The sequence below is a fragment of the Lingula anatina genome, chromosome 10, assembly GCF_051362555.1.
Source record: "Lingula anatina isolate TDL-2025a chromosome 10, LinAna3.0, whole genome shotgun sequence".
Taxonomy (NCBI): Eukaryota; Metazoa; Brachiopoda; class Lingulata; order Lingulida; family Lingulidae; genus Lingula; species Lingula anatina.
Genome location: NC_141776.1, coordinates 14,014,489 through 14,042,159, shown reverse-complemented (window position 1 = coordinate 14,042,159; position 27,671 = coordinate 14,014,489). Strand labels below are relative to the sequence as shown.

Sequence of the window (27,671 nt, the reverse complement as noted above, 5' to 3'; positions counted from 1 at the left end):
CGGTATCAATACTTTAAACCAAGCTGCAGATCAGTGTGAATAAATGGTCAAATCGTGACACGGTGAATAAAGCACCAAATTATGCATATGATGACTCTCTGTCATACTTATTCATATCAGTCTTGTACTCCGTCCCAGAATTCCTCCCCAAAACAAGATGGTCGCTTATTTATGGGATTTTAAAGAAATAAATATACATATTCAATGTTGTTTTTGAAAAAGAAATCTTATTTTGGTGCCTCTGTTAACTGCCTAGCCTACCTATACTCACTGATTGTATAGGATCACAAAAATCAAGATAAAGGTTTAATTCAAAGTCAAAAGCTAGAATTTGACTTGCATAAAAAAATGCTTTCAACAAGGCTTTCCCTGTAGTTAAAGATCAAGAAATGTAAATAGTTTAAAATATATATATATATATATATATATATATATATATATATATAGAATGATTCTGTAATTGTCGATTTAAGACATTTTTTACGTCGATCTAAGACATTTTTTATTTTCCCTTTATGGACTTGTCACCTTATTTACTAAGGAATATTCTCTAGGGCGTGGAATCCTGCACCAGTTCCACATTGTGTAATCAGAGTTAGTCAACATGTTATTACCTGTAGGGGCCTATACATATGCCTGAGACAGATGCATCACCTGTTAATATTGCACAATATAATAATATAATAATAAATAATATAAATAAGTAGCAGCTACTGGCAATCATAGATTCCATGTAGATAATGTGTATAAAATCTGAATTTTTGTTCATATTATCTATACACTTTAGATTTGGAACTGAAGATTTGAGGTTGTTCTACTATGCTTCTCTGTGCACGTTAAGTGGAAGACCGAGTCTGATCTGGAGTCATGTCGGAGCCCATACATTAATTAATTCGATAACGGAAATTGTTACACCAAAATTCAGTACAATTAAATTAAAGTGGAAGTCAGGGGCTCCACCCCAAATGTTTGAGAGGTCAAACCTTTGACCTCAGTGTATTATTTTCCACCTTCTCCTAAACAGCTTTCTTTGAAGCCAACTTAGCCCAAGTTCTTCTCCTGGTCAGGAATGGTGAAATCCTTCTGATATATTGGGTAACCAGCATCTATGTGTGAAGGACAATCGCAGAGTTTTGGAGTTCATTAGTTTATCAAAAAATCAGGTGACCGGTCAATCTAGGTCATTACCTATAGGAAGGTATCAGGGTTAGACTGCAATGTCGTTTACATCTTACCACGTAAGTTCCTGGATTCGATTGATATCTATTCCTAGTTCTCTTGGTCGACATAAAACATTCACTTATTATCATTGTTATTGAGTGCGAGTACATTTTGATACCAAAATCTTCTCTGCTTTTACGAATATTCAACACATGCTCAGCTGTAGCAAGTGATTACATGTTTAAGGTCCTGCCTCCCTCCATTTTATGTAATGAAACCACACGTGTGTTCGTGCTTTATTTATCAAGGTGACTTTGGAATGTGTACAAAAGTGACTGATCCTAAGCTTTGGCGTAAACGGATTCGGCCGAATCTCGGACTTGGTGAAAGAAAAGATCAACGAACCGTGCTTTGAGCAGGTTGAATACATTCCTCAAAGCTGACAAAGGTGAAACGGCAAATTTGGGTGAAAAACCGCAATCATGAAATTTCCTGCGTTTCTCGCCTTCGTGTTTTTTACGCTTGTCGCGTTAAGGCCGGTGTATGCCAGTGAGTTGAAGTTAAAGATGGACGAAATTCCCAAGAACAAAAGACTAAAGAACTTGAAGAGGGAAAACCCCGCAGAAATGAAAAGGATGATGAAGGCAAAAGGACTGATAGACATTTCCGAGGAAGAAGGCTTAGGTAATGTTAATAATGTTGATATCTGAAATAAGGTTTTTTTTTTCATTTCTTTTTTCTTTCTTTACATTTCTTTGTGTATTATAAAAACCACGAACGAGTTAATCACAAATTCGGATACACTAAGGGAATGGTAGATGATCCTATGTCTAGCATATTGCTCGTCATCATTCCTGTTGAAAGCAATGTGTGTGCGAGTTTCAATTGAAGAAGAGGGCATTTACTAAAACTTCGACATGTGTGAAGCATGAGTATTCCTACTACTTCAGACATTTCCATTTATAAACTGCAAGGCATATTCTAATTTTCTTTATTTTGTGCCACCAACAAAGTTTTAATTGTATCCTTACCTTGCATTTAAAAGATCTGGTATGCGACTTAAAATCACATACATTATTGAGTATCGCCTGTTTTTCAAATATGTTGCGTATCTAGTGTCGCTGATATTTGATATAATCCATTTTTAAAACACTTTTTTTAATCATCACTTTGCATTTCAGTGCCACTGATAACCGCCACAGATGGCACGGCTGTTCCCGACCAGTACATTGCCCATCTTCTGCCAGAGGGAGACTATGGAAAAAGTAGGTACACCAGCCAATGAAGTTGTTTAAAATTTAATTCCCGTACTTGTAAGTAACTATAATTTACTATTGGTGGAATGGTCAATATACCAAAGACACAGTTAGTATAGATTAAGTACAAGCATGTACATGTATATGATTATTTTCCCAACAGAGAGGTCTAGAAGTGTCATGAAAATAAAAACGCCTGCTGAACGTTCATTTCAAAAGCAATATATATTATACGCACACATTTTATAGTTACAATTTTACATCCTTTACAGTTCGTAGCATCCTGAAAAGAAGTGGTTCCCAACAAAAAGTTAGGTTCACTAGAAAAAGCAGCTACGCCATACTTAAGGGTATAAAAGAAAGGTATTTTATTCTTCAACAGATGCCTTTTTGATTAAAAAATTAGTTTTGATTTTAATGACCGTTAAAATTTAACATTATTCGTTTTTTTGTGTGTGATTTTCATTATGCTGTGGGGTAATCTTTTTATCCAGCATCATTTTATAGATATGATATTTTACAATTCTCTGATTAGTTTGTTATGGGAAGAAATTCCACACAATTTTTTCTCAGATATGCATAGTTTGTTCGGATTTTTGTCAGTTGTTACTGTTGCAAGAACTTCTGATTTTTAATAGTGACCTTCAACAGCTTCGCCAGCTTACTGACGTCATTGCGGAAATCGAACAAGATAAAGCAATGTCGATTGATGGATCTTATTGTACAGGACCTTCCCCAGCATCTAACACATGGGTAAATGTTATGTGCGTGCATGTGTATGTTTGAGGTTGTACATAAATATGTATGTTCCTGATCGAGCGTCAATGACTATGAGTCATTTTTCGTATGGTAAAAGTGTCTTAATAAAAGATATAAAAAACATGACTGCCGGCTCCCGTCTAGGAAAAAATGTCATTCACCGGTAATCGATATTACTTCTTTAACTCCCACGTAACTCTAACTTTGTGAAGATGTTTTTGAGATTTTTTATCCAAAAGCAAACAAACAAAAAAGACAAACCAACGGCGAGAAAAAACAACCGCCTTTACTTACGGAAGTAGAAAATGACCTCTTTCTAAACATGGCTTCCTTCCTTTTTGATGCAGAATTTAGACCGAATAGATGACGAAAGGGATGACGACAGTTTCACCACCTGGGCAACCGGCTCTGGTATAGACGCATACGTCATGGACACTGGAATTAATCCTGATCACGCTGACTTCGGAGGAAGAGTGTCATCAGGTAAGTAACATTAAGCTAAAATTATAAGAGAGAGAGAGAAAGAGAGGGAGGGAGAAGATGACCTGGCACAAGACAAGAATCAGAAAGAAGACCGTTCTCATCAGAGTTCTTTGTTGTTTTTCCAGGATGGCACGGGAGTTCTTTCTCCGATAGCAGAGACACCCATGGTCATGGTACCCATGTGGCCAGTACCTTAGGCGGCGACACCTATGGAGCAGCCAAGCAGGTGAACCTTATTCCTGTCAAGGTGTGCTCCTGGACAGGGTGTCCAACCTCGGACATCCTGGCAGGACTGAACTGGATAAAGTCACGGGTTCAACAAAACAAGCGTCTGTCAATCATTAACATGTCACTCGGTGGTGGGTACTCCTCTTATCTCAATGACGCCGTGTACGCGGTATTGGATGCAGGCATTCCAGTGGTAATTGCCGCTGGAAATGACGGCAAGGCCAATGCGTGTAATGTATCCCCAGCAAGCGTAAGCGGAGCGCTTACAGTTGGCGCCACCCAAATAGATGATTACTTGGCTCCGTTTAGTAACATCGGACCGTGCGTTGATATTTACGCTCCAGGGAGGAAGATCAGGGGCGCCTACTACGCGAGCACGCACGGCTCAGTAGAGCTTGATGGGACGTCAATGGCGTCCCCTCTCGTCGCCGGTGCAGCCGCGGGTTTGTTGCAGGCCTATGCCGACGCTGGGTTTTTCAGCGAACCGGCCACAAGCGTCGTTGACACTCTAAACTATGACATCATCCAGTATGCGGAGAAGGGCACAGTGAAGGGACTCCCGTCTTCGAACAACAACAATGTTATGCTTCACACCACCTGCCTGACTACCTAACTTTAATATCACCCTGAAATGAATTTGTAAAAACAATAAACAGTAACAGTAAGCTGCAGCAACCTATCAAAGGTGGTCTTTAGAATGTTTTCCTAGAAATGTATTTTTTCCTCAGATGTATTTACGATTTTAAGATATCGTAACTTTTTAGGTCTTCCTGTTAAAACGAGTTCTGCCTGAATGTATGTTGAGTTAAATTAATGAGTTAATGAAGGTGCTTTTACAGTAGTTTTCAATAGAACCTTGCCAGTGGAATTTTAGATGGAAACAATTTTCATAGCACTGCTTGTCACGGCATTAGTGGGTATCCCAGTGTAATAGGTGGACTAGTTTTATGTTATGTGGAAATTATGACAACCGGAACTCGAAGTTAAATCATATAAAGAATAAAATTATGAGACTTCGCACAACGATCGTGATGCGTTACAACTTATTAGTTGGTAGGTGTGATCTACTGGTACTTACTGGTGTTGTGAGGTGAATTTCGGATACTTAATACATTGTTATACTTGTAGCACACACCGAACAACAATGCGGAATGAGCACATCAAAGAAATAAAACAGGGCAAATGACGATTATAGCCGCGCATAGAGCCTTTTCAGTCATGTTTTTTTCGCGACGTCGGTCGCAATTTTAATTGAAAAACAATTTTGCCTATACATTGATATAAGCGATGTCACTGTCTTCATATTTGGCGTTTCTTTAAGAAATCTCTTCTCAAAATACCAAAATACAATTCTTATTAAACCATACTGTTGGAAAATACACTTGTTTCGCTCACGTTTCGGTTGCAGATGGCTGCAAGCTAAAAATGACCAACTGAACTCTCTTCACACATTTACGTCATAACATCTCGCACAATCATCATATCCGTATACGTCAATTGGTTTCTGCGCCAACACTGAAGTTTTAATCTGAAGCTGCAGTTCCAGAAAAAAAAAAAAAAAAAAAAAAAAAAACAACTTTCAACAAGATGTTCAATATAAACTAAGCATTATTCGTTATGAGGTAATGATAAGTAGTGAGGTGAATAGTTATTCAGTCTCCTGTATCAAAAATTTTGCCTTATTAATAAAATTTAAATGTCCTAGGTGAACAGAATATGAGAAAAGAGGCTAATTTTAACTAATTTGAAAATAATTTTATTGAAAATCCTTTAAATCTGCCATCTGTGATGAAAAGCCGTGACCTGTACAATGAAGATAACTGTTTGTGATCTACATAATTTTTGTATCTTTTTTAACTTGACATTTTACTACTCTTTTTTCCAATTTTTATACTTCTTTCATAAATCTGACTACCTTTTGCATGTCTTAACTAATGTCAATTCTAATAGTTATGAATAGTTTCATACTTCTGATTATGGCTCAATTTAGAAACAAAGCAAAAAAATAAATAAATAAAAAATAAAAAACAAAAAATAAAAAATAATAATAAGACTTGGATCTTATTCACAGAATAAATTGAAATTCATAAAACAAACATTTAAATAAAAATTGTGAAAATAGCAATAGTGTAAATGGAAATGTACAAGAGAATTCATGGGATTTATGATGATATTAATTTTCTTCCTTTTTGTTTTTGGAGATACCTCAGTATATTTTAAAAGAAATGTTTGTCATTTATTCTAATGCTAAAAGGACTACTTGTGCTCCTAAAATATATATTTATTTTTTGAATTTTTAAGAAAAGTTAAAATGACTGTAATTGCAAACTTGGCTTAAAGTAAATACAGTGATGGTCCATATTTTTTAACACTAGAAAATTGCTGATCTTATTTGTTAATATTTACGTTTATATCAAAATCCCATGAATGGTCCCTTATTCAAATCAACCTTCTCCTTTTATAATCAAAATGTTCTGAAAATTAATAAGAATATAACAATACACTGCAAACAAATGAAAAAAAAAAAAAAATCCAACTGTGACACACAGTCTTATACTAAATATTTAGAAAAAAAAATCGTAATATTAAGTAAAATATATACATGGATCTTAGACTTTAAGCTTTGTTTATATATACTAAAAATAAAGCCTTTATACAATTAATAACATATTTCAATCAACATATCCTTGCTGTTGCACTGGTTCAATGACATGATTTCTAAAATGTGATCAGCAGCTTATTTATTAAGTTTTTACATATTTTTCTAAAATTGATATCACTGTGCTCAAAGATGTTTACAATGTCTAAATACCAGAAATAAATAAAATCAAGTGTCATGGTGCACTCACACATACAGATCATTTTCCTAAATACTTAATCAAATAATTTTGTCTAGTTTACTGTAAGAAATTTCTACTATGCTTCTATCTCTACCAAAGCTTTGTTTTAGTATACAAACAAAATTATTTAGATATAATGTTAATCTTAAACAAAGAATTTGGATCTATCCAGCATTTGCATAACAAATGTATATTCTTGAACTGACAACTAATTAAAACAGAACTGAAAACTAAATAATTAATTGACATAAAATACAACTGTCTTCCCTGAATGCTGTATTTAGTTAGAAATAATGCTCAACAGAAAAGACTAACAATTTTACTAAGTTCTACCAATTTTTTTAAAGTTCTAATACAATAATCTTCTCCAAAATAAGTATCCAAGTAATTCACGTAACTTATGCTGAAAAAAATGTTTGAAATATTGTTTACAAAAAGAACAATTGGCTTTACCAATACAGTCACTTTCATAACAGGGGCACATGTCCCATAAAATTTTATCAAAAAAACTCACAATTCTGCTTTGCATTTGATTTGTTGGTCAGGCTATATCACAAAAACATTCAAAGTTTAAAATTTTCGCTGATGAAAAATATGGTCTGGCCTCCCCTTAGCGTAACAATCACACTTGTAAGACAAGAAGTGCACAAATTAAGTATGAGAGATTTTAATCTCTAGATTTTAATTTTAATCTATTAAAATAGAGCAGAATTATCATATTTACAATAGGTAAAGAGGTACAAATCCATGTTTAACATGGATGCAATGTTTCACATTAAACCTTGTAAATCATGAAATCAACTTGTTAACTGCACAAAAAACCATTTATCTGGATTAAAATTATGAAGAGCAACTGAGCTGGGTTCCTCCAATTGTTAAATGATTCTCTATTCCAAACTGTCATCATATATTCTAACTTAAATAATTCAGAAAGGGCCAAAAACCTAGCACTCTGTGTTTATGTCACACTTTAAGAGGTTGATGTTCAGTGTTCCTAATAGAGCAATGACTTGGAAAGTGACTCCAAATAATGACTTGGAACATGACTCCAAATCCTAGTAATCAAAAGCCATATCTGTCCAGTGCTGTTAATCCAGTGTACAAAATGCAAATGTACCATGTTATCAACAATACAATTAATAATACCTTAAAACAATTGGCAGCATAGATAAATGAACAATTGTAGCATTTGGTACTGATGATTGCTCAGAACTGAATAAAGCAATAAAATCAGCAGCATTAAGTCAGCAGTGTATGAAGGGAAGGATTCTCATTAGAAAGCAGCACACTTTGGGAAAGTATTCTGATTTTTGCCAATAAGAAAAAAAAAAATTACTGGAAGTCATCATCTTGGTCCTGAACCAGAACAATTCAACTTTCTTAGGAAGAGCAACCACATTTGTGACAATAATTCAAGAAAAAAATGACATCCAGCTGCAAGAAAAGCAATAGATTTAAGTGGAACAGTTATAAAAAACTACATTTACTCATGAAAATAACTAGGTGGTAATATGAAAATACTCGTCTCACAATGTTTGTCTTTATATGTCCCAGACATAATTGTTGCATAAGATGAAGAACATGGTGTTGCTAAGGATCATGGAATGTGTAAGTTTTATAAGTCATTTGCTCAACATACACAGCTATCTAAAAACTAGTTGTTCATTTCTAAATAAATTAACCTTCTATCAAAACTATATTCATTACAAATCTCGCAGTCAAACTGTACCTGTTATTTCTTTGGGTATTATTACATCAATGATACTAAAGTTTATAAAATATTTGTACAGATATCATTATGTAACCTTAACCTTGACAATGTTAAGCATATCATGGCTGAAAAGTTCATAGAGGACTGGATATTAAAATTCATCTGTTGTGGCTTTAAAAAATATAACTGAAAAAAAAATCAAAACTTGCATTTTGACTGGCTATGCTCACATGTCAGAATTATTTATTTTAACTTTATATCTACTTGGTGTGTTTTGCTTCACACATATAACTACTTGGCTATCTGCAGTGTAGATTCATAAATCATCATTTTTCAAATTCTTACAACAAAAACAGTTTGGCCAAGTATATTACTTGCATTGGTCTACTAGTACTTTGCTGATCCCTTAACTAGTACCTTAAATATTTGGTTCAATGGATATGTAACACTCACTAATAACTCTGTTTGGACCTATTCAACTAAATGTATTATCATCCCATAAAATTCCAGTGTCACTGACGCCACACAGGAGTCTTCAAAGTGACTAGAATACAACAGAGTTCAACAGTATATCTGTCTCTTTCTCACTCTGAGCAAATTGTCCTGACTGTCTCCATGTTGAACTAGTTTTGCTGCTAACGTGACACATTTATTGAGCAACTCTTCTAAGTCAAAATTCAATTTCTCATGCTATGAACCAGCCACTTTTGGATGACCAAAGAGGAGACCAATGCTCATGCAGTGCAGTGACTTTTGCTTTGGTCTATGTCTGCTGTGTTTAAATATTAATGGCTACTATAAGGGATTTGTATTACTTTATAACAGCTCAGTCAAAGCTTGATGTCTAACAATTTATGTCTTCTCGTGGGAGGTATATAAAAACTACATCCATCAGCAAACCAGGTGCTCTTCAGGCTTGCATGTCTTTCAAGGAACTTACTGGCTAGGTGAAAATTCAGTGGTGTACATTAAATAATGACTAAATGGATTCACCGCTGTTCTTCAGACTTCCAGGTCTTGGTGTAAACTTCACTGGCTGCACTGGCCCCTGTGGATTGTTCAGCGGAATGTTCTCTACATCCTGGTCTATGAAATAACTGGTGTCTGATCCTGATAGGGCGCGTACCTAACAAAGCAAACAAAAATACAAATAAAAAATAATAATCAAATACAATGACTTAATCATTCTATAACTTGACAATGATAAAGAGAAAAATGCCACCTTGAAAGGTATATCTGATAGCTGAGCCATATCAACATTGGAAGCGTCAGATCTCAGTTGGTGTGCTGAAAGAGTGGAAAGACCAGGTCCGAAGCACTGCCTCCTCCCTAGTTGAAAGCATCTACAGAGCTTAAACTTCCTTAAATAATATATAATTAATGGTAGTTTTTATGATCAGTGATATATTCAGGAGATTATTTTGTGGGGGTTGGCAGGAGAAGAGAGTCACAGGTGATGAAAAGCGTGACTTGTCTCCCAGCTTCAAGCAGCATGTCCAAAGGGATGTTCCAGTAATACTTAAGGGTGGTAATTGCATTTTCCACTGCCCTCTCTAGATCCACATGAAATAATAGCAATGACAAAGATGATGCCACTAGTCATGGTAGTAATAAAAGCAGTATCCTAGGTCCATGGAAAATATAAAGCAACAAAGTAGAGACACATATTCCATGGTACCAGTTTACAGAGCAATTCGCCTTGGGAGGGGTAGATGGAACTTCCCAGTTGATAAGTTAAGAAAAGTAGACAAGAAAGAGCTGTATTATAATATTCACACTATTTATTACAAATTCCTTATCAAAATAGTTTCATATTTATTATAGTCTAAGAATAAAACCAAAGCTGGTAATTAAAATATTTCATCACTGTAATGACTTATACACATGCATATGTCTTCATATCTCCCTACACGTTCATCCACCTTCAAATGTGTAAGTTAAGGGATGTTTGTTTTCTTTTTTCTACTTTCCTTCTCTCTTTCTTTTTTACCTTATACATATTAACTTTCTGTGCATATATATTTATATTTTATGAAGAACAGTTACAGATGTTTTTACATTTTTTATGTTTAACAAGTAATGCGTTCAGTATCTTGTAATTCGCTGTATGTGATATAAGATATTTTGAAATGATAGTTTATATCAGGTCACATTTGATAATTGCTATATTAGTGTTTTAGGCATTAAATTGGCTAATAATATCATCTTAACATCATCATCGATTTTGTTATGAAGATTTAAACAAAGCAAAGGAATTACGCTAGATACTGTAGAAGTTACAGATATGTTTTTATATTTTTTTAATATAATATATATTGTTTTATATTTTTTAATTAATAAAAATTATAAAAAAGTACATTAGTAAAAGTCGCCAAGGTCAATTTTGATTTCTTTTCTTACCAAAAGAGGGCAGCATGATGTGATCAAGAATGTTTTCTGACAGTTTTGAAATCATGCTACTAACACCAATTTTGCTCTACACACTATCCTAACGTAATCTCCAGTTTCTTTTAATTACTGTCTAAATCCATTGAGTGAATCACATGACTGCCTAATATTGCAAACAATATGGTACTAAATCAAATTTAACTTGAATGTGACTATTTCAATCATCAAAACTGAACAGATTATAATATATGAACACTTAAATGATTGTGATTTCATTTTATATTAATTTCCTATTCATATATTGACATCACATTCTGACAAGACAAAAAGAGACGACAACAGACTTGCCTAACAGATGTATACACACTGACAAAAATTTAGATATTTAAAACCAAATCTGAACTAACTTTACTGATGTCATCATTTGGCTGAAGTAACTATACGGTTTCCAACTCAGCAGAGAGCTATTTTTGTGACGTGATGCAGTGCTCAGTTAGGCTACTGCTGAGCTGAAGACCATGTTGTTATTAAAGTACAATGATGACACCAGCGAAATCATTCAACAAGCAGAACTAGGTTATATTAACTTGTCAATTTGAACACACAATAGGTTTATGCAAAATATTTACACCACTCTTCAGCAAGGAGTACGTGAAATACAAAAATGGACATCAGACACACCTTGCTAATGAATGGTTTATCTGAATCATACCATGACAGAGATGTCGACAAGAAAATAACCAGATGTGGTGTAACTCATATTCATGCGTAGCGTGTGTATGTAAGATACACCACATTTGTATCTTTTGGTCTCGACATCAGTGATGGTAAAAATGAGCCTACTTGATGCAACGCAAATCATCAGCTAGTTTCCAGCCAAGCAGTAGACAATCTGAGCTAGTACAGTGTGTGTGTGTGTGTGAGTGTGTGCATGTGTGTGTGTATGAAAGAGGGAGATACTGCCGACTAGAAATGGTAACTATTAACTATGACATATGCGTATGTTTGTATATATGTGTACGTATGTGGGTGTGTATATGTGAAAGAAATATACTATAAGACATGAAATGGTATATATATATATATATATATATATATATATATATATATATATATAGTATTATGCCATATTTTACATTTTGCGAGTGCATGCATGTTTGGAAAGGGGGACTCTAATACTGAGCTTCAGACGGTTCAGCTTTGAGAGCACAACTAACACAGCATTCTGTAAAAGCAGCAATAAAGATGCAGCAGTTAGCAACAGACAGTCCATGCTACCATTTCACTGTGAGAGTTTCTACATACATCTCTGTTCTACTTACCCAGTCAATAATACGTTGAACTGAAATGGGAGAACACACACAGTACAGTGCTCACATATGAAATTTAATGTGAAATTAAATAAAACTTATTTAAAACTTATCATTCGAGCTGTGGATTATATATGGATACATAGTGCAGGAGACGACAAGACAACTGTGGAATAATCATCTCTTTAAAAAAATATCATTTTATGTTCATTTTCACATAATATTGTAGATTGACTTCTCTTTTACTATCGTGCATAATATATTCAGATTGTGCAACAATATGCAAACTTTCATTTAACTTTTGTCAATGTCTACATAATGTGCAAGCTGACAAAGTTTATATAAAGGCGGAAGGGGTAAATTTGTCGAATCAAAACAATTGAAAGATGTTTTGTGGCTGATAGTCAAATTATTACTAAAATATACAATATATTGAAACTATTTACACTTTATCAGCTTTTGTACGAAAAAATTTTCAGGAAAGTAATCCCAACAGTTAAAGATAACTCACAGAGGTTTATAACAGATTTCAATAAAGGCAACCAGAATTTCAAGAAAAAAAATCTTGTTTGAATTCATTGTTTTGAATGTGTCAAATGATATTGACACTGGGAATTCAAAAATTTTCATACATTTCAACAAATCACCCCTTTACCTTTAATGGCAGTGATAATGTAATAAACTTTCATGGGAGAAATATTACTAGTTGGAAATCTAAAGCTTGGAAGAAATTGAGGCACCCAAGCTGCTACAAGCTAGAAGAAATATTAAAAGTCATATTAAGAACTGATCTACACATTATATCACAATATTTTAGAACTTTCTATTATCACTACATGCCTGTTATATATTATTAATTAACACAGCAACATTAAGTATAGATTTAAGGAGAAGTTTATTTTTTATAAGATACTGTTATCCAAAAGGTTATTATAATTATCATATCATAATATTTATGGCTGGCAATTCTTTCTTTTTTTTCTTTATTTGACTGAGGAGATTTTTGAAATTGGAACAAATCTAAAGCTTTGGAGTTGATCATTTTGAGTTTAAAATTGAATCTTACAAAAAGTTACTGCACTTTCTGTCAATACACATGGTACATAAAGCTGAGAACTGTCAATCTTTTCTTTAAAGAAGTGATCATACGAAACCCCATCATAGCATAAGGCAGTCTTTTAGTTACAATTTTACCAAAGCAACGTTAAATTAATGAAATATAACAAACAGCCTTAAGCCTGTTCCAACATTTTTCTTGACAAACCTAGTAAATTATCCAAGCAAACGGTACAAAGCTGATAAGCTTTAAGACTGAGCCTCAGTAGCTTTCATCACCTGTTACATGGTCAAGCAAATTATGAAGAAAACATTTCTAGCTTTACTTTTCACAAACTGACCTAGCCTAGCATAGTCACCTCTCTAACTCTGGTTGCTCTTCATGGATAATTTTCATGGATAAGAACCAATGAATGTTGATATTTTAAAGTTCCTTATTGCATTAATTTAACCAACATAAAGTCCCATTGTTTAGTCAGACCAAGCTCTCATATATGAATTAGAGGTGGGTTATCAGTTACCTTAGGGTGGGTGTATGGCCACATTTAATTCACAAAAAAAAAAAAAAAAAAAAAAAAAAATATATATATATATATATATATATATATATATATATATATTTTTTTTTTTGTGAATATATATATATTTGCTCAAATTTTACATCAAGTATCAAATTGAATGCTTTGCATCATAAGGTGAAACACATCTGTGATAGGATAAAAATATGACCAATAAAAATACACCAATTTATCGCACCAGTTTCACATTTATGGTACCTTCCCAATAATATGGGTACTTACTTGTATATAATATCATAATCACAATTTGGAGCTCAAGTACAATACGAGACATTGTTCTTAAAACCACAACACCTATTGAGAAAGGTTTTTTTAATGGGTAGTCAGACAAAAGAACTTTAATCCTAGATAATATCTATAAAGGCAACAAGCACACAATATTACACACAACAACAACAACCACATGGACTTAAAGAATGGAAAAAAGATGAAACAAAAATTAGATAACAAATACAACTGCTTAGCACAAATATTTATCAGCAGGGATGACAAAATGAGAATACTGAGGTCAACAATTAGACACTACACAACGTGTCTCTCTTGAAGACAATGTATTATCAATACTCAAGTGCTTTGTCATACTGTAGGTACCTATGAGAATGAGAGGTTTTTTAAAAGTGAGTTCAATGTTTTGGCAACACACAACTAGAAGAGTGCTTTCTGATTCACATTGGTGTTTGGTAGCTTTTCCATGCTCAACGACTGGAGTCACAAAAAAAAAAAAAAAAAAAAAATTAAATTTTCAACTTTTGATTGTAAATTTTACTTTTTGAATTAGAAGAAAGTTATTATAAGAAAATTTCTTAATGGCTAACAATTTTTTCAGTGCCTTTCACCAAATTCACCTGTGCATCTAAAACTGAAATTAAGCAAAAAAGCACTGTGACATTAACAAACTGTCCTTTGCTATCAAAGTTTGAGATGGGACACCTCTCACAAAAGGTCTATATTTATTGAGCTAAGATTAGCCTGCTAAAATTGGATAGCCATCTATGCAAAGCAAACTTTTTGTTGTTGCTCTAAAGGAAACATGTACCCGTTCACCAATGTGCATCTTACTAATAATTATCACGGTGCTAATATTAAAGCACTGCACACAAAGCAATGTGGTGAAAATAAAAAAATAATTTTTTTTTTTCAGTGACGACCCATATTAGCCAGTCTACAATAATAACACTGGCCAGTACCACATGGAAGTAAAATTCAGGACGGTTCAGTAAAATTTTGTAAAAATGTTCAGTAACTGGGCATTGTTTAACTTTGGACTAGTGGATTCCTACACCCAAGTGGACTCTAGTCTGATATAGGCTAAAAAGCCTTTGACACAGACTGGCATTAAAAAATGTGTTGTTTGTTAAACAGTCATGTACTAGAAAATGTTACTTTAAAATTATACAAAAATAAAATTTGTATTTTTTAGGTTCTATCTATGATTGTCAAAATAATAGTTTTGGTGAAAAAAAAAAATTTGCATTGTAAAAAATGTGTCACCAGTGTGTTCCTGATAGTCTTACAAGGATTATCAATGATTTAGTTGAATAAATATATTTATATTTGAGTAAAAATTGAAGAGTTAATATAAAGACAATTTTGTCTTGAATTGCAATCAAGACTCTCACAGCTGAGGTTAATATTGCTGCAGCAATTACTTGGTTCTGAGCCATGCCAGCTTATTCATGTTCAAACCTTCGTATGTGCAGTCTACATTCATAACAGTGGACTAACTAGTCTGCGGATGAAATTTGGCTACCCAATTAAAAGCTTGTCCTCTAATCCCCTAATGGACACTGAATAGATTCCCCACAGGGATTACGCAACAAGCATTCAAGAGGATGGGGTGGGCCATTTTTGATCTGCGGACTAGTTAGTCTGCTGTTGTGAACACGGCCTAACTGGACTGACATTCAGCTACATATTTAGATATAAGTTCATCACTTCAAACACAGAGTTTATCATGGATATAGTCACCTGTATCTCCTGGTTCCAAAGAAAGACATATGGCATGGTTTACAAACTTGTCTAGCTTTTGTAAATAGAGCAGTAAACTTATGTCACTGAAGTTCAAATGTGACAGGCAAGTATGTTTGAAAATTTGAAAAAGAAAGTAAAAGCTGGCATGTTTGCTCTGGAACTGCATCTACACTGCAGTGGTTTTAGTTTAAAAATGTGCCAAAGAGGTCTTAGATAGGATAAGTTAGTTGTCAAGCCAAGAGATGGGGAAACAAATCCAGGGAATGATGCGATTTTGTTATGTATCTGCATTAAAAAGTGTTACTGTGATACATATTCCATGCCTTAACAACAACTAGTACATGATACAAAATGATAGGTACTATTTAATTTTTTTTTTTTTTTTACAACTGGCAGAAATCCTTAAATCTATAGGAAAGAAGGGTCATCACTTGCACACCAACTTAAAATTGACATCTAGGCAACGTAAAAGAAATTACTGTAAATAATCACTTCACAAAAAAATTGTACATTCATGTTACCTAGCAACAGTTGCTATGGTTACTGGGCCTCCAGTATGTTGGTGGTTGAAATGGTGAGTTTTCCCGAACGTTTTGTGAAAGAAATGGAGAGTTTGTTTGTGGAGTATGTCTTGGGCTGAAATAAATGGTGGTGAACAATCAAGTTTATTATGAAATATATATTCGAATGATATCAACATACAAGCAGTGTAAATGTTATAAGCTCAAAAATGTTAGTAATAATGTCCTAGAATTTATGCCACCTTATTATCCATGATATGGCAATTATGCTTTGGCATATTTAAAAGATAAATGTTTATATAAGGCTTGATCTATTGATATCTTAAACAAAACAAATATTCTCAGATGAAAGAGGGAGAGAAAGAAGTGAGAAACAGAGTGAGAGAGTGAATTTCTTCACAAAACTTAATTCATAAATATCCACATAGTCCACATGGCTGTATACAGTCCATCATAAGCTTTGACAATTGAAGAAGGGCACTCAGAAAAATATCCATCAATTTGAACAAAAAAAAAAAAAAAAAAAAAAAAAAAAAAAAAAAAAAAAAAAAAAAAAAAATTTGGCACTACTCCAAGCAGTATGGAGAGTTTCACAGAAAAGTTGCAATTTGACTGAGAAAAAGTTTGCAAACTGAGAACCAAACAAAAACACAAGAATGTGAAGTCAGCATATTAACAAAAAACGTCAGTCCCAGTCCTCCAAAATATGTAAAATACCAGTTTGAAAAAACAGTCATTAGGTTAATAAAGTGCAGATATGTCCAACAGATCATAAAAAAATATTAATATAAAAAGTTGAAAGCAACAGATTTGTGTTTTATAATAAAAATGTCAAAGTGCCAAGCAAGCAAGAAAATCTTATTTCAAAAATGTAAAAAAGTTATCTTTTTAAACACAAATCACAATAGATTAAAATAAAAACCTCATAGACATTATCAGCCTATTATTGATGTACAAATTTACTAATATAACCCTAAACTAGAAGAAAAATACAGACAAGCTCAAAATTCAGAACGTTAGTAAATACTGTGGCTGAGAATGTCTTCGGGTAAAAAAACTCACATTCACGGCACCGACCTATAAGTGAGGGTCAAATAATATAGAAAATTTTAATAAAATATGTTTATATGCTGTTGCTGTGTAGACTTACATACATGCCTGTACACTGTGCACACACTGACATACATATGCACATCCATTCGTTCTCTCTCACAGATAACACGCATACATGATAGGAAGATAGACTGCATTTTATGTAAGATCAATCAATATATATATATATGCATACATGGTCTACATTTCTCACGTTCAACTGAATTACACATATATTAAACCTTGCAGTGAAGTGTGCCATTTTCACATGCTGTTGATGATTACAGTGTATGGATTTGTGTGGTACATGTATTATACAAAGCATCTTAACATCTCAGACCTAATAGCTGATAAATAGACTGTAAAAAACACAGATCACAAACAACATAAAGAAGTGTTTGGAATAAAACAAAGAGATAATAATAATAATAATAACAAGGCAGCAAAGCTGTCAAATGTACAGACAAAAAACAGAAAATAATGATGCAAAATAGGTCATTTTGCCAATTTTGATGCAATAATAAATAATGCTTATAATAGCACTGTTAGTCAACACTGAATTTTAATCATGCACAACAGGTAACATGGTCAATAACAGGAGCTGACCCAGAGATATTTTCTGACAGTATTCCAAAGTATCTTTGTTGATCCATCCTCTATTTTGATGATCTTCCAACAGAAAAAAAAATAAATAACAGTCAATATAAACTTAAAAATCCGAACGTCTTCCGGAAGCTGACCCAGAAGATGGTCTCAATCCATCCCTTCAATAAGATTACAGTATCAGGACCATGAGAGACCAAAGTCACATGATGAAAGTCTCAATATTTGAAAAATGATGACAGTGCATAAAATAATATTACATAATGTTTGAAAACATAAATAACATACAACTGCTTATGTGGAAATACAGAAAATGTGCAAAGCTTCAGGCGGTTAAATATCACAAATGCAAGTGTTTGAGAAAAAAGTTATTAAGGAAAATAAACAAAACTAGAAAAGCACTCCGAGAGTGCAGACCTCTGCCCAGGCAGCAATTGTTGATTATATATATATATATATATATATATATATATATATATATATATATATATATATATATATATATATATATATATATATAAATTACCTGCATAATTTACCTCCATAATTATCACTGCTTCCTTATTATTAATCTAGCAGAGAGCTTAACCTTTGGGAGTTTACAGGGAGATATCAACAAGTGTGCTTTATGTAATCTCATTTAATGGCCTATTAATAATCAATTAGGCAAATTACTTTATAACTCAGAGCTTAGCTAAGTGATACCCAAGGGAAATTTACAGACTAACCCTCTCAAAGACCCTTCAGGCCCATAAGTCACATCTTAAGAAAAGCACAAAACAATAATGCACAAAATAGGAGACTACCAATTCTGATGAAATGATACATTATGTTTAACTGCAAAGTCAACATCATATTTTAATTATGCACAGCAGGTAACACCGACCAAAGTAAAAGCATAAGGCTTCAGGCCCATCAGAGTTCAAGTTTATACTTAGAAAGTGCCAGAATAAAAAAATGAAAATTTCACACAAAATTGCATAAATTCAATAATAAACGATAACCCAATTGACCTAGCTTTCTAATTTTAACTGCATGCCAATCCTAAAAATCATTCTCATAAGTTAAAAATAATAAGTAACACAGTTTTCTTTTCATAATGTTTGCAGTAGCAGTGCAAAAAGATTATTGTAAATTTTGATGTAACATTGCATAATAAATTATAGAATAATTATCACCAATTTTTGATTATTGATTACAAATAGCATGGACATGTAGAAAATTTGATTACCATTCGGCTTCATGTCCATGGGAGCTCCGAGTCCCACAATGAATATGCCAAAAAGTTAATGAATATTTCACTCAAATGTATAACTTCCCGAAAAAGAAGCCAATTAGACTGCTTTTCCAACTCAGGCTGCATTTTAGTACAGTGTTTCTTTTTTAAGGTTTGACAGTCATAAGTAACACGGTTTTCCCATAATGGTCATCATGGCAGCAGCACCAAAAATTGTGTTTTCTTCTATTTTGAAGCAACATTACATAATGCTTAATTTTTATTTAATAGAATATTAGTAACATGGATTTTCAGAAAACATGACAAGCAAAGGTCTTCAGAATCATGGAACTTCAAAGTCACACCTTGAAAATGTGTTGCATATATGTTGAAAAAAGTGAAAAAATAGCATAACTTCCCTAAAAATGGCTTGATCATGCTGATTTTCGAACTTGATCTGCGGATTATGAATCTTCATCAGTTTTGTAAGTTTGAAGCCAAAAAATAAAGCGGTTTTCCACTTATCGTGTTATCGGTGCTGCATATATGCTGAAAAAAGTAAAAAAAAAAACAGCATAACTTCCCTACAAGTCACCCGATCATGCTGATTTTCGAACTTGACCTGCGTATTATAAATATTTATCAGTTCTGTAAGTTTCAAGCCAAAAGCCAAAACGGTTTTCCAGTTATCGTGTTATCGGTGCTGTATATATGCTGAAAAAAGAGAAAAAATAGCCTAAATTCACTAAAAAATGAGCCAATCATGCCGATTTTCGAACTTGACCTGCGTATTATGAATATTTATCAGTTCTGTAAGTTTCAAGCCAAAAAGTAAAATGGTTTTCCACTTATCATGTTATCGGTGCTGCATTTATGCTGAAAAAAGAGAAAAAATAGCCTAAATTCACTAAAAAATGAGCCAATCATGCCGATTTTCGAACTTGACCTGCGTATTATGAATATTTATCAGTTCTGTAAGTTTCAAGCCAAAAAGTAAAACAGTTTTCCACTTATCATGTTATCGGTGCTGCATTTATGCTGAAAAAAGAGAAAAAACAGCATAAATTCCCTAAAAGTGACCCGATCATGCTGATTTTTGAACTTGACCTGCGTATTATGAATGTTCATTAGTTCTGTAAGTTTCAAGCCAAATGAAAAAACAGTTTTCCACTTATCGTGTTATCGGTAAAAGTGCACGACGGCGACGACGGCGACGACGGCGACGACAGACGCAGATGATGGCTATATGTACAGACACATCTGTGTCTGTACATAATAATAATAATAATAATAATAATAATAATAACATCACTTATAGTTCTAAACTAGGGAATCGCTAGTGACAAATATGACGAACAAAGAATCAAACAGTCCGATACATTACAGGGGGAAACAGGTGAAAAATAAATACCCACACATATTTTATACCTGCTTAATAAAGCCAAAAGTGAGAATCAGATTCATCTACAAATTGCACATACGCCTAGAAATTATTAAAGGAAATTTAAGCACATCTGTCATTCCTTAACTATTTCTTCTGAGATTAAAAGAAAAAATTTGACAGAATCAAGGAGAGCACAAAATAAAACAATAAATTCATTTACACCAAAAGCAGAAATCACAAAACTGCAAAACTGAGACTCCTGGAGAGTAGAGAATAAAGTAAAAGAATCATGTGAAATAATGAGAAAATGTAACGCAGCTTGTAAAATATATGTAATTTTTCCCAACTCTTCTTGACACACATACACTCCATAACTACTTTCTTCACTTTTATTACAGGCACTCCCCGCCCAATTCACCACATTTATTTTGAAAATAATCAACATGAAATTAAATCTCATTTTTGCCATGTACTTACTTGGCATTATGTCACAAATCAATAGTTTTGAAAAAGTGGGAGAAAACACTGTAAGTGCAGAGCTCAAGTTCTAGATATTTGTTTTTTTTTTTCTCTCTATTTTTTATGTGTCTTGTAATTGATTTATGGAACTTAATTATCCCCCTCCACATACACACACACACACACACACACACACACACACCCACACACACACACACACCCACACACACTAGTAAAGTAGGCAGTTAAATAAAAGAAAGAAAAAAAAATTCAATTTAAATTTTCTTTACAACAGCACAATTACCCTGTTGTTCTCTGGCTTCTGTCTGGAGCTGCTAAATGTGTCTCTGCAAGTTCTCAGTACTATATCTGGTAGTAGGGCTATGAACATGAGCACCAGCATAGCAAGCCAAGCTGAGGCGTTGGAATAGAGAGCGTAAAACACCCAGTACATGTTCTGTAGATCAACAAACAATGATGGCCTGGAATGGGGAGACATCTGGTGGTTAGTTTCTAATCATTTCTCACAGCACAATTCACTGTCACACCTACCACACTCTTTTCCTTTAAACTACCACTGTTATTTTTAAAACTTGCTTTTCCAGAAATATAAAAATATCACGGCACCCTTTATTAAGTTCTTGTCTAACTGCCCCATTTGATTATTTGTTCCGATCCATTTTTAATTTGTTATATGTGACTTTTAATAAATTTAAACAAGGCAGCAAAGCTGTCAAATGTACAGACAAAAAGCAGGAAAAAACAAAAAAGGCTACTGTCAATTCTGATGCAAAAGTACATTATGTTAAACTGCAAATTCAATAATAAATTTTAATTATGCTCAACAGGTAAAATACATCTGTGTCTGTACATAAAAACGGCATTTCTTTAAAATAATGGCCCGATTATGCTGATTTTTGAACTCAACCTGCGATTTAGCAGGAATGACCACTCCTGTGAGTTTAATGACAATTGGCCTATCTGTTTTTCTTATATTGTGTTTACAATGTTGCATATATGCTGAAAAGTGAAAAAAAAAAGCATAACTACTAAAATAATGGCCCGATCATGCCGATTTTTGAACTTGATCTGCGTTTTAGTAAGATCAATTACTCTGCATTTTAGTCCTGTATTTCTTTTTTGAAAGTTTGACAATCATAAGTAACATGGTTTTCCCATAATGGTCATCTTGGCAGCAGCACCCAAAATTGTGTTTTCTTCTACAGATTCTGATGCAATATTACATAATGGTTAACAGCAAAATGACCCTTAATTTTTAATAATAAAATACACGTATCATGGATTTTCAGAAAATGTGACTAGCATGGGTCTTCAAGCCCGTGGAACATGCCGATTTTCGAACTTGACCTGTGTTATAGTAAGATCAATTACTCCTGTGATTTTCATGACAACAGGCCTATCGGTTTTCCTTAAAATGTGTTTACAGTGTTGCATATATGCTGAAAAGTGAAAAAACAGCATAACTTCCACAATAATGGCCCGATCATGCTGATTTTTTAACTTGACCTGCGTTTTATGAGTATTCATCAGCTCTGTAAATATACAGCCAAAAAGTAAAACTGCCTTCCACTTATCATGTTTACAATGAAAATGCACGGTGTCGGCACCGGCGACGACGGAGACAACAGACGCAGGTGATGGCAATATGTACAGACACATCTGTACATATTTACTGTACTGTTTGAGAACAGTAAGTGACATGGTTTTTCTTAAATGGTCATCATGGGAGCAGTGCCCAAAATAGGTTTTTTTCAAATTTTGATGCAATATTACATAATGTTTAACAGCATAATGACCATCAATTTTTAATAATAAAATATTAGTATGATGGATATTCAGAAAATGTGACTAGCAAAGGTCTTCAGGCCCATGGAACTTCCAAGTCACAAAATGAAAATGCCAGAATGTAAACAAGACAGCACTGTTCTGAAATGTTTTTTTTTTTTCCATTTTTAGCACTTTTTTTAACATAAAACAAAATTAACAGGTTACTGCCATTTTTATACGATCAACTAAGAAAATTGATGAGATGGGAAAAATATCAATACAACAGTGTTAAATATCCAATTTCCTCCATTCCGAGATTCTGAACATAGTGAAGATTAAATCTGACAAACTGCAATGATGAGTTTATTTCCATTTTTGAAACTTTATTACACAATACACGATAACAAGTTTACCATCATTTTTACATAATCAACTAACAATGTTGTAAAGATGCAGGAAATGTCAAACAAACACTTTTACGTATCTTATTAGTTCAATAATGAGACTGTTAACATGCCTAAAAGTTGAATCTGAGGAAATTTGAAAAAACAGCATAACTTCTAAAATAATGGCCCGATTATGCTGATTTTCGAACTCAACCTGCGTTTTAGTAAGATTGACCACTCCTGTGAGTTAAATGACAATTAGCCTATCTGTTTTTCTTATATTGTGTTTACAGTGTTGCATATATGCTGAAAAATGAAAAAACAGCATAACTACTAAAATAGTGGCCCGATCATGCCGATTTTCGAACTTGACCTGCGTTTTAGTAAGATTGATTACTCCTGTGATTTTCATGACAACAGGCCTAACGGTTTTCCTTAAAATGTGTTTACAGGGTTGCATATATGCTGAAAAGTGAAAAAACAGCATAACTTCTACAATAACTTCTAATAATAATGCTGAAAAAAGAGAAAAAATAGCCTAAATTCACTAAAAATGACCCAATCACGCTGATTTTCAAACTTGACCTGTGTATTATGAATATTCATCAGTTCTGTAAGTTTCAAGCCAAAAGGTAAAATGGTTTTCCACTTATCGTGTTATCGGTGCTGCATACATGCTGAAAAAAGTGAAAAAACAGCATAAATTCCCTATAAGTGACCTGATCATGCTGATTTTCGAACTTGACCTGCGTATTATGAATATTTATCAGTTCCGTAAGTTTCAAGCCAAAAGGTAAAATGGTTTTCCACTTATCGTGTTATCGGTGCTGCATATATGCTGAAAAAAGTGAAAAAACAGCATGAATTCCCTATAAGTGACCCGATTATGCTGATTTTCGAACTTGACCTGCGTATTATGAATATTTATCAGTTCTGTAAGTTTCAAGCCAAAAGGTAAAATGGTTTTCCACTTATCGTGTTATCGGTGCTGCATATATGCTGAAAAAAGTGAAAAAACAGCATAAATTCCCTATAAGTGACCCGATCATGCTGATTTTCTAACTTGACCTGCGTATTACAAATATTCATCAGTTCTGTAAGTTTCAAGCCAAAAGAAAAAACAGTTTTCCACTTATCGTGTTATCGGTAAAAGTGCACGGCGACGACGGCGACGGCGACGACAGACGCAGATGATGGCTATATGTACAGACACATCTGTGTCTGTACATAAAAAGGAAAGACTTTTAAAACATGGCCATTTCATCAATGGACAGACAACCTTTGACTCTAACTGTATGACACAAATCTTAATATGCAGAATATATTAAAAACAAAAACTGTAAAGATTTTCTTAAAGCAAAGATGATTCAAATTTAGTTATAATGCTCCAATATCCATGACTTACATGATGAGTCCAGAATACATGAGAATAAAGGACACATATCCCAACATAGTGAACCAGAAGGCAAAGTGGGTCACTCCCGTCCAGTAATACGTCTCCAGATACAGCTGAAAATATATCATATTCACACTCCTGTCTTATATCTCTTTACTGAGTAGAGTGGTAAATACTATAACTAAACAATGCTGGTAAGTAATATGTCTTTGGATAGAGCTAAAAAATCACAGTACTCCTGTTTTATATTACAGTACTCCTGTTCTATATCTCTAGAAAGAGTGGAAAAATGCTCCTCCACAGGAATAAGTTTCCATATGGAGCTGAAAACATGACATGTCAGATTTCCTTTCTTTTCAATAAAAATCTTACCTTTAAGTTGGCCGTGAGCACTGTCATACTGATGAGCAAAGTCCCCATGCTGAATATGCCATAGGTCTGAAATATTAACATATTCACATTCACTGGATGGCGGGTCACAACAATAGATATAACCCAACAACCAACACAATGCGGTGTGATGTCACAAATGACGCAACATGGCTTTGTGTGGTCACAACTAACACAACATGGTTTAGTGATGTCACAACTAACACAATTATGGTTTTGTGATGTCACAACTACCACAACAAGGTTTTGTGATGTCACAACTAACACAATATGGTTTTGTGATGTTACAACTTACACAGTATTGCTGTGATATCACATCTAAAATGGCATAGTTTGTGAGGTCAAAACTGATATATTATCTGCCCCAAAAATCCAATTCTAAGATAAACTTACAATGTGCTTGCCATACAAATAAAAATGAGCTGCGGATTCAAAATCTAGTGTATTCAAGTGTACAAATAATATATTCTGCGAGCAATATGTGACAAACTCATTTCGATAATTTACAAAATGCATCAAAGTCAACTATATATAGTTTCATTGTTTTCCAGCAAGACTAAATGTCATAATTTTAATTAATAATTATTAATAATACATATAATAAATAAAACATAAAAGCATATCTAGGAAGCATACAATCTAATACCCTGGCCTTAAAATACTAGTACATTAATTTTGAAACTAGCCAAATGAAATTTCGTGCACAACGTTTTTTCAAAGCTGCAATTACTTTACATGTAAGATGTATGAAGCTAGTCTAATGTCCACATGTTGAGAACTAAGTTCCCTTTTTATCTTATTTCCAATGACATCCACATTGCTTTACAAACATACATACCACTCCGTCTCCCGACAATGGCAAACCGTCTTTAAATATAAAAATACATCCAAAGAAAAGTACCACAGAATGCCATATACCTAAGGAAAAATAAAAAATGTAATCATTTATAAAAACAAAACATGCGATCAATAAAAAGAATAAAACTGAAATACAAGAACATTCTCACATACAATAAACATTGCTAAATCACTTTATGTCTGTTGAATTTTTGAAAAGAAAATATTTGCAAGCATATTGTAATGACCTGAAATAAAATTTGAACCATGGGCAAGGGTGAAATCAAATTAAGAATTTACTCGAAAATTGGATAAACATTAAACACAGAACATGCTTCACTTTTTCAATGCCTTTCAAAACAGTTGTTCAACATTCACTTAACACCAGTAAGACTTACTTGAAAAATTGCCTTGTCCAATACATTTAAAATAGGGAGGAAATGACATGGAAAATGTAACATAATTTGTCTACATCAATAAGTTGAGTACAATATTGAATAAGCAATCTAAAACAAGTTTGAAAGTTTGAAATAACAAATTCCTTACCCAGAAGATTCCACTTAATAAACTGCCCAGGTGAAAGCATGGCATTTTTCCTTATTTTTCTGAAGGACAATGAAATCTTGTTATAATTCTTGGTTGTTCTGGTATTTAGATAACACAAAAGTCATAGATACCAATTCATTAGTGAGGTACATATGTCGTGGGGTTTTAAGTTAATACCTACATTAACTTTTTGTTTTAAAATTCTGGAGCCTAAATTTAAACATCTCACTCATTCTAATATCCTACTTTTTAAAAATCATTATTTTTTGGTTATGTATAAAAATGTACTTTCCTGTAAGAATCCAAAAACACTTGTCAAAACTTTTGAATCAAAATGAAATGTTACCAATGAAAAATAATTGTTTTGCAGAAGTGATGTGGCATTTCATTTAGTTTCAATGTATTGAGTAAATATCATGATTATAATGATCAAGAAACAGAAACTTACTTATATAACTTGGGCATCTCCATCAGTTTATCTGGTGGTATGTGTTGCTCAAATAGACCATATATTAGGATAGGAAGTGACGTGAACGTGATGTTGAAAAAAGTCAGGAAGAAACTGTCATATATAGACTGAAAAAGAAGAAAATACTGTATAGTTAATATGCATTTCCTTACTGGTGGGTTACAGCAGGTGCCTAAACAATGTTGTATCATATACCCTCAGTTATTGACACAAGGCTCAAGGGGAAGGGACAGAGGAGGGGGGTGGGGTGGGGGGGCAGGGGGGGGGAGGATGGTGTCTCGTATTCAGCATTCCTCTATCAAACAAATTGGACAATTTTACAAAGTGACATGATAAATACAATTATATGTCATAAATCACTTCTTAGTACTGATTTAAGGTAATACCAGACACACTGTTAAATATTAAAGTTGTCCACCACTCATAGTTGTTGGCACAACCAAAAGCTTACTTACCTGAGCAGAAAATCCAGAGAAGAAAGCAAAGTACACCTGAGCCGTTATAAAAGCCACGTTCTAGAAAGAAAAACATGGAGAAATATATTAAATCATGTCCCCTATCAAAACAAAATCAACAATAAATCATTACAACAAATCTGTCCAGCTGATCAGCACAATTATTTCTGTGTTTACATAGACTTGCGAATGTTTGATTATGACTAGATTTTGTGTGCTGAGCCTGCCAATAATTAAATTCATGCTGTTAAATACTTAACAAATTTGATTGCAGTGGGGACAAAAACTTCTGCTTAAAATAGCAGAAAAAGTCCAAAACAGTTAAAAAAACTGTAAGGTTACCGCAAATCCCTGGAGAGAAAGAATTTTGACTATGAAAATATCACTA

The 27,671-nt window shown here is 33.4% G+C and overlaps 2 protein-coding genes across 6 annotated transcripts in view; one reads left to right on the top strand and one right to left on the bottom strand.

Moving 5' to 3' along the window:
* Window positions 1–808: 808 nt before the first annotated feature.
* On the top strand, window positions 809–4,900 carry LOC106170838 (uncharacterized). Its single transcript, XM_013550834.2, has 6 exons — window positions 809–1,845; window positions 2,343–2,426; window positions 2,690–2,780; window positions 3,056–3,170; window positions 3,524–3,659; window positions 3,785–4,900. Exons 1-6 carry the CDS (start codon window positions 1,644–1,646, stop codon window positions 4,498–4,500), a joined length of 1,344 nt encoding a protein of 447 aa, XP_013406288.2. The 5' UTR covers window positions 809–1,643; the 3' UTR covers window positions 4,501–4,900.
* Window positions 4,901–5,619: 719 nt separating this feature from the next.
* Window positions 5,620–27,671, bottom strand: part of LOC106170856 (phospholipid-transporting ATPase IF-like) — a 37,474-nt gene continuing 15,422 nt past the window's right edge. Inside the window, exons 22-32 of one of the 5 annotated variants that reach the window (XM_086996852.1) lie at window positions 27,284–27,343; window positions 26,808–26,935; window positions 26,360–26,418; window positions 25,815–25,894; window positions 24,959–25,024; window positions 24,596–24,699; window positions 21,321–21,498; window positions 17,325–17,339; window positions 16,263–16,377; window positions 12,149–12,168; window positions 5,620–9,564 (exon numbers count right to left, since the gene is read on the bottom strand). In XM_086996852.1, the coding sequence (XP_086852978.1) occupies window positions 16,282–16,377; window positions 17,325–17,339; window positions 21,321–21,498; window positions 24,596–24,699; window positions 24,959–25,024; window positions 25,815–25,894; window positions 26,360–26,418; window positions 26,808–26,935; window positions 27,284–27,343 (786 nt within the window). In that variant the 3' untranslated portion in view covers window positions 5,620–9,564; window positions 12,149–12,168; window positions 16,263–16,281. The remainder of the gene's footprint in view (window positions 9,565–12,148; window positions 12,169–16,262; window positions 16,378–17,324; window positions 17,340–21,320; window positions 21,499–24,595; window positions 24,700–24,958; window positions 25,025–25,814; window positions 25,895–26,359; window positions 26,419–26,807; window positions 26,936–27,283; window positions 27,344–27,671) is intronic. The other 4 variants (XM_086996853.1, XM_086996854.1, XM_086996855.1 and 1 more) reach the window with 4 other exon arrangements.

What these genes read in the sequence shown, in the direction of transcription:
- LOC106170838 (XM_013550834.2), top strand. Translation starts at nt 1,644, where the DNA reads ATGAAATTTCCTGCGTTTCTCGCCTTCGTGTTTTTTACGCTTGTCGCG. An exon ending in CTTAAGGGTATAAAAGAAAG is followed by an intron (nt 2,781 to 3,055) that starts GTATTTTATTCT and finishes GATTTTTAATAG; the next exon opens with TGACCTTCAACAGCTTCGCC. An exon ending in CCCCAGCATCTAACACATGG is followed by an intron (nt 3,171 to 3,523) that starts GTAAATGTTATG and finishes TTTTTGATGCAG; the next exon opens with AATTTAGACCGAATAGATGA.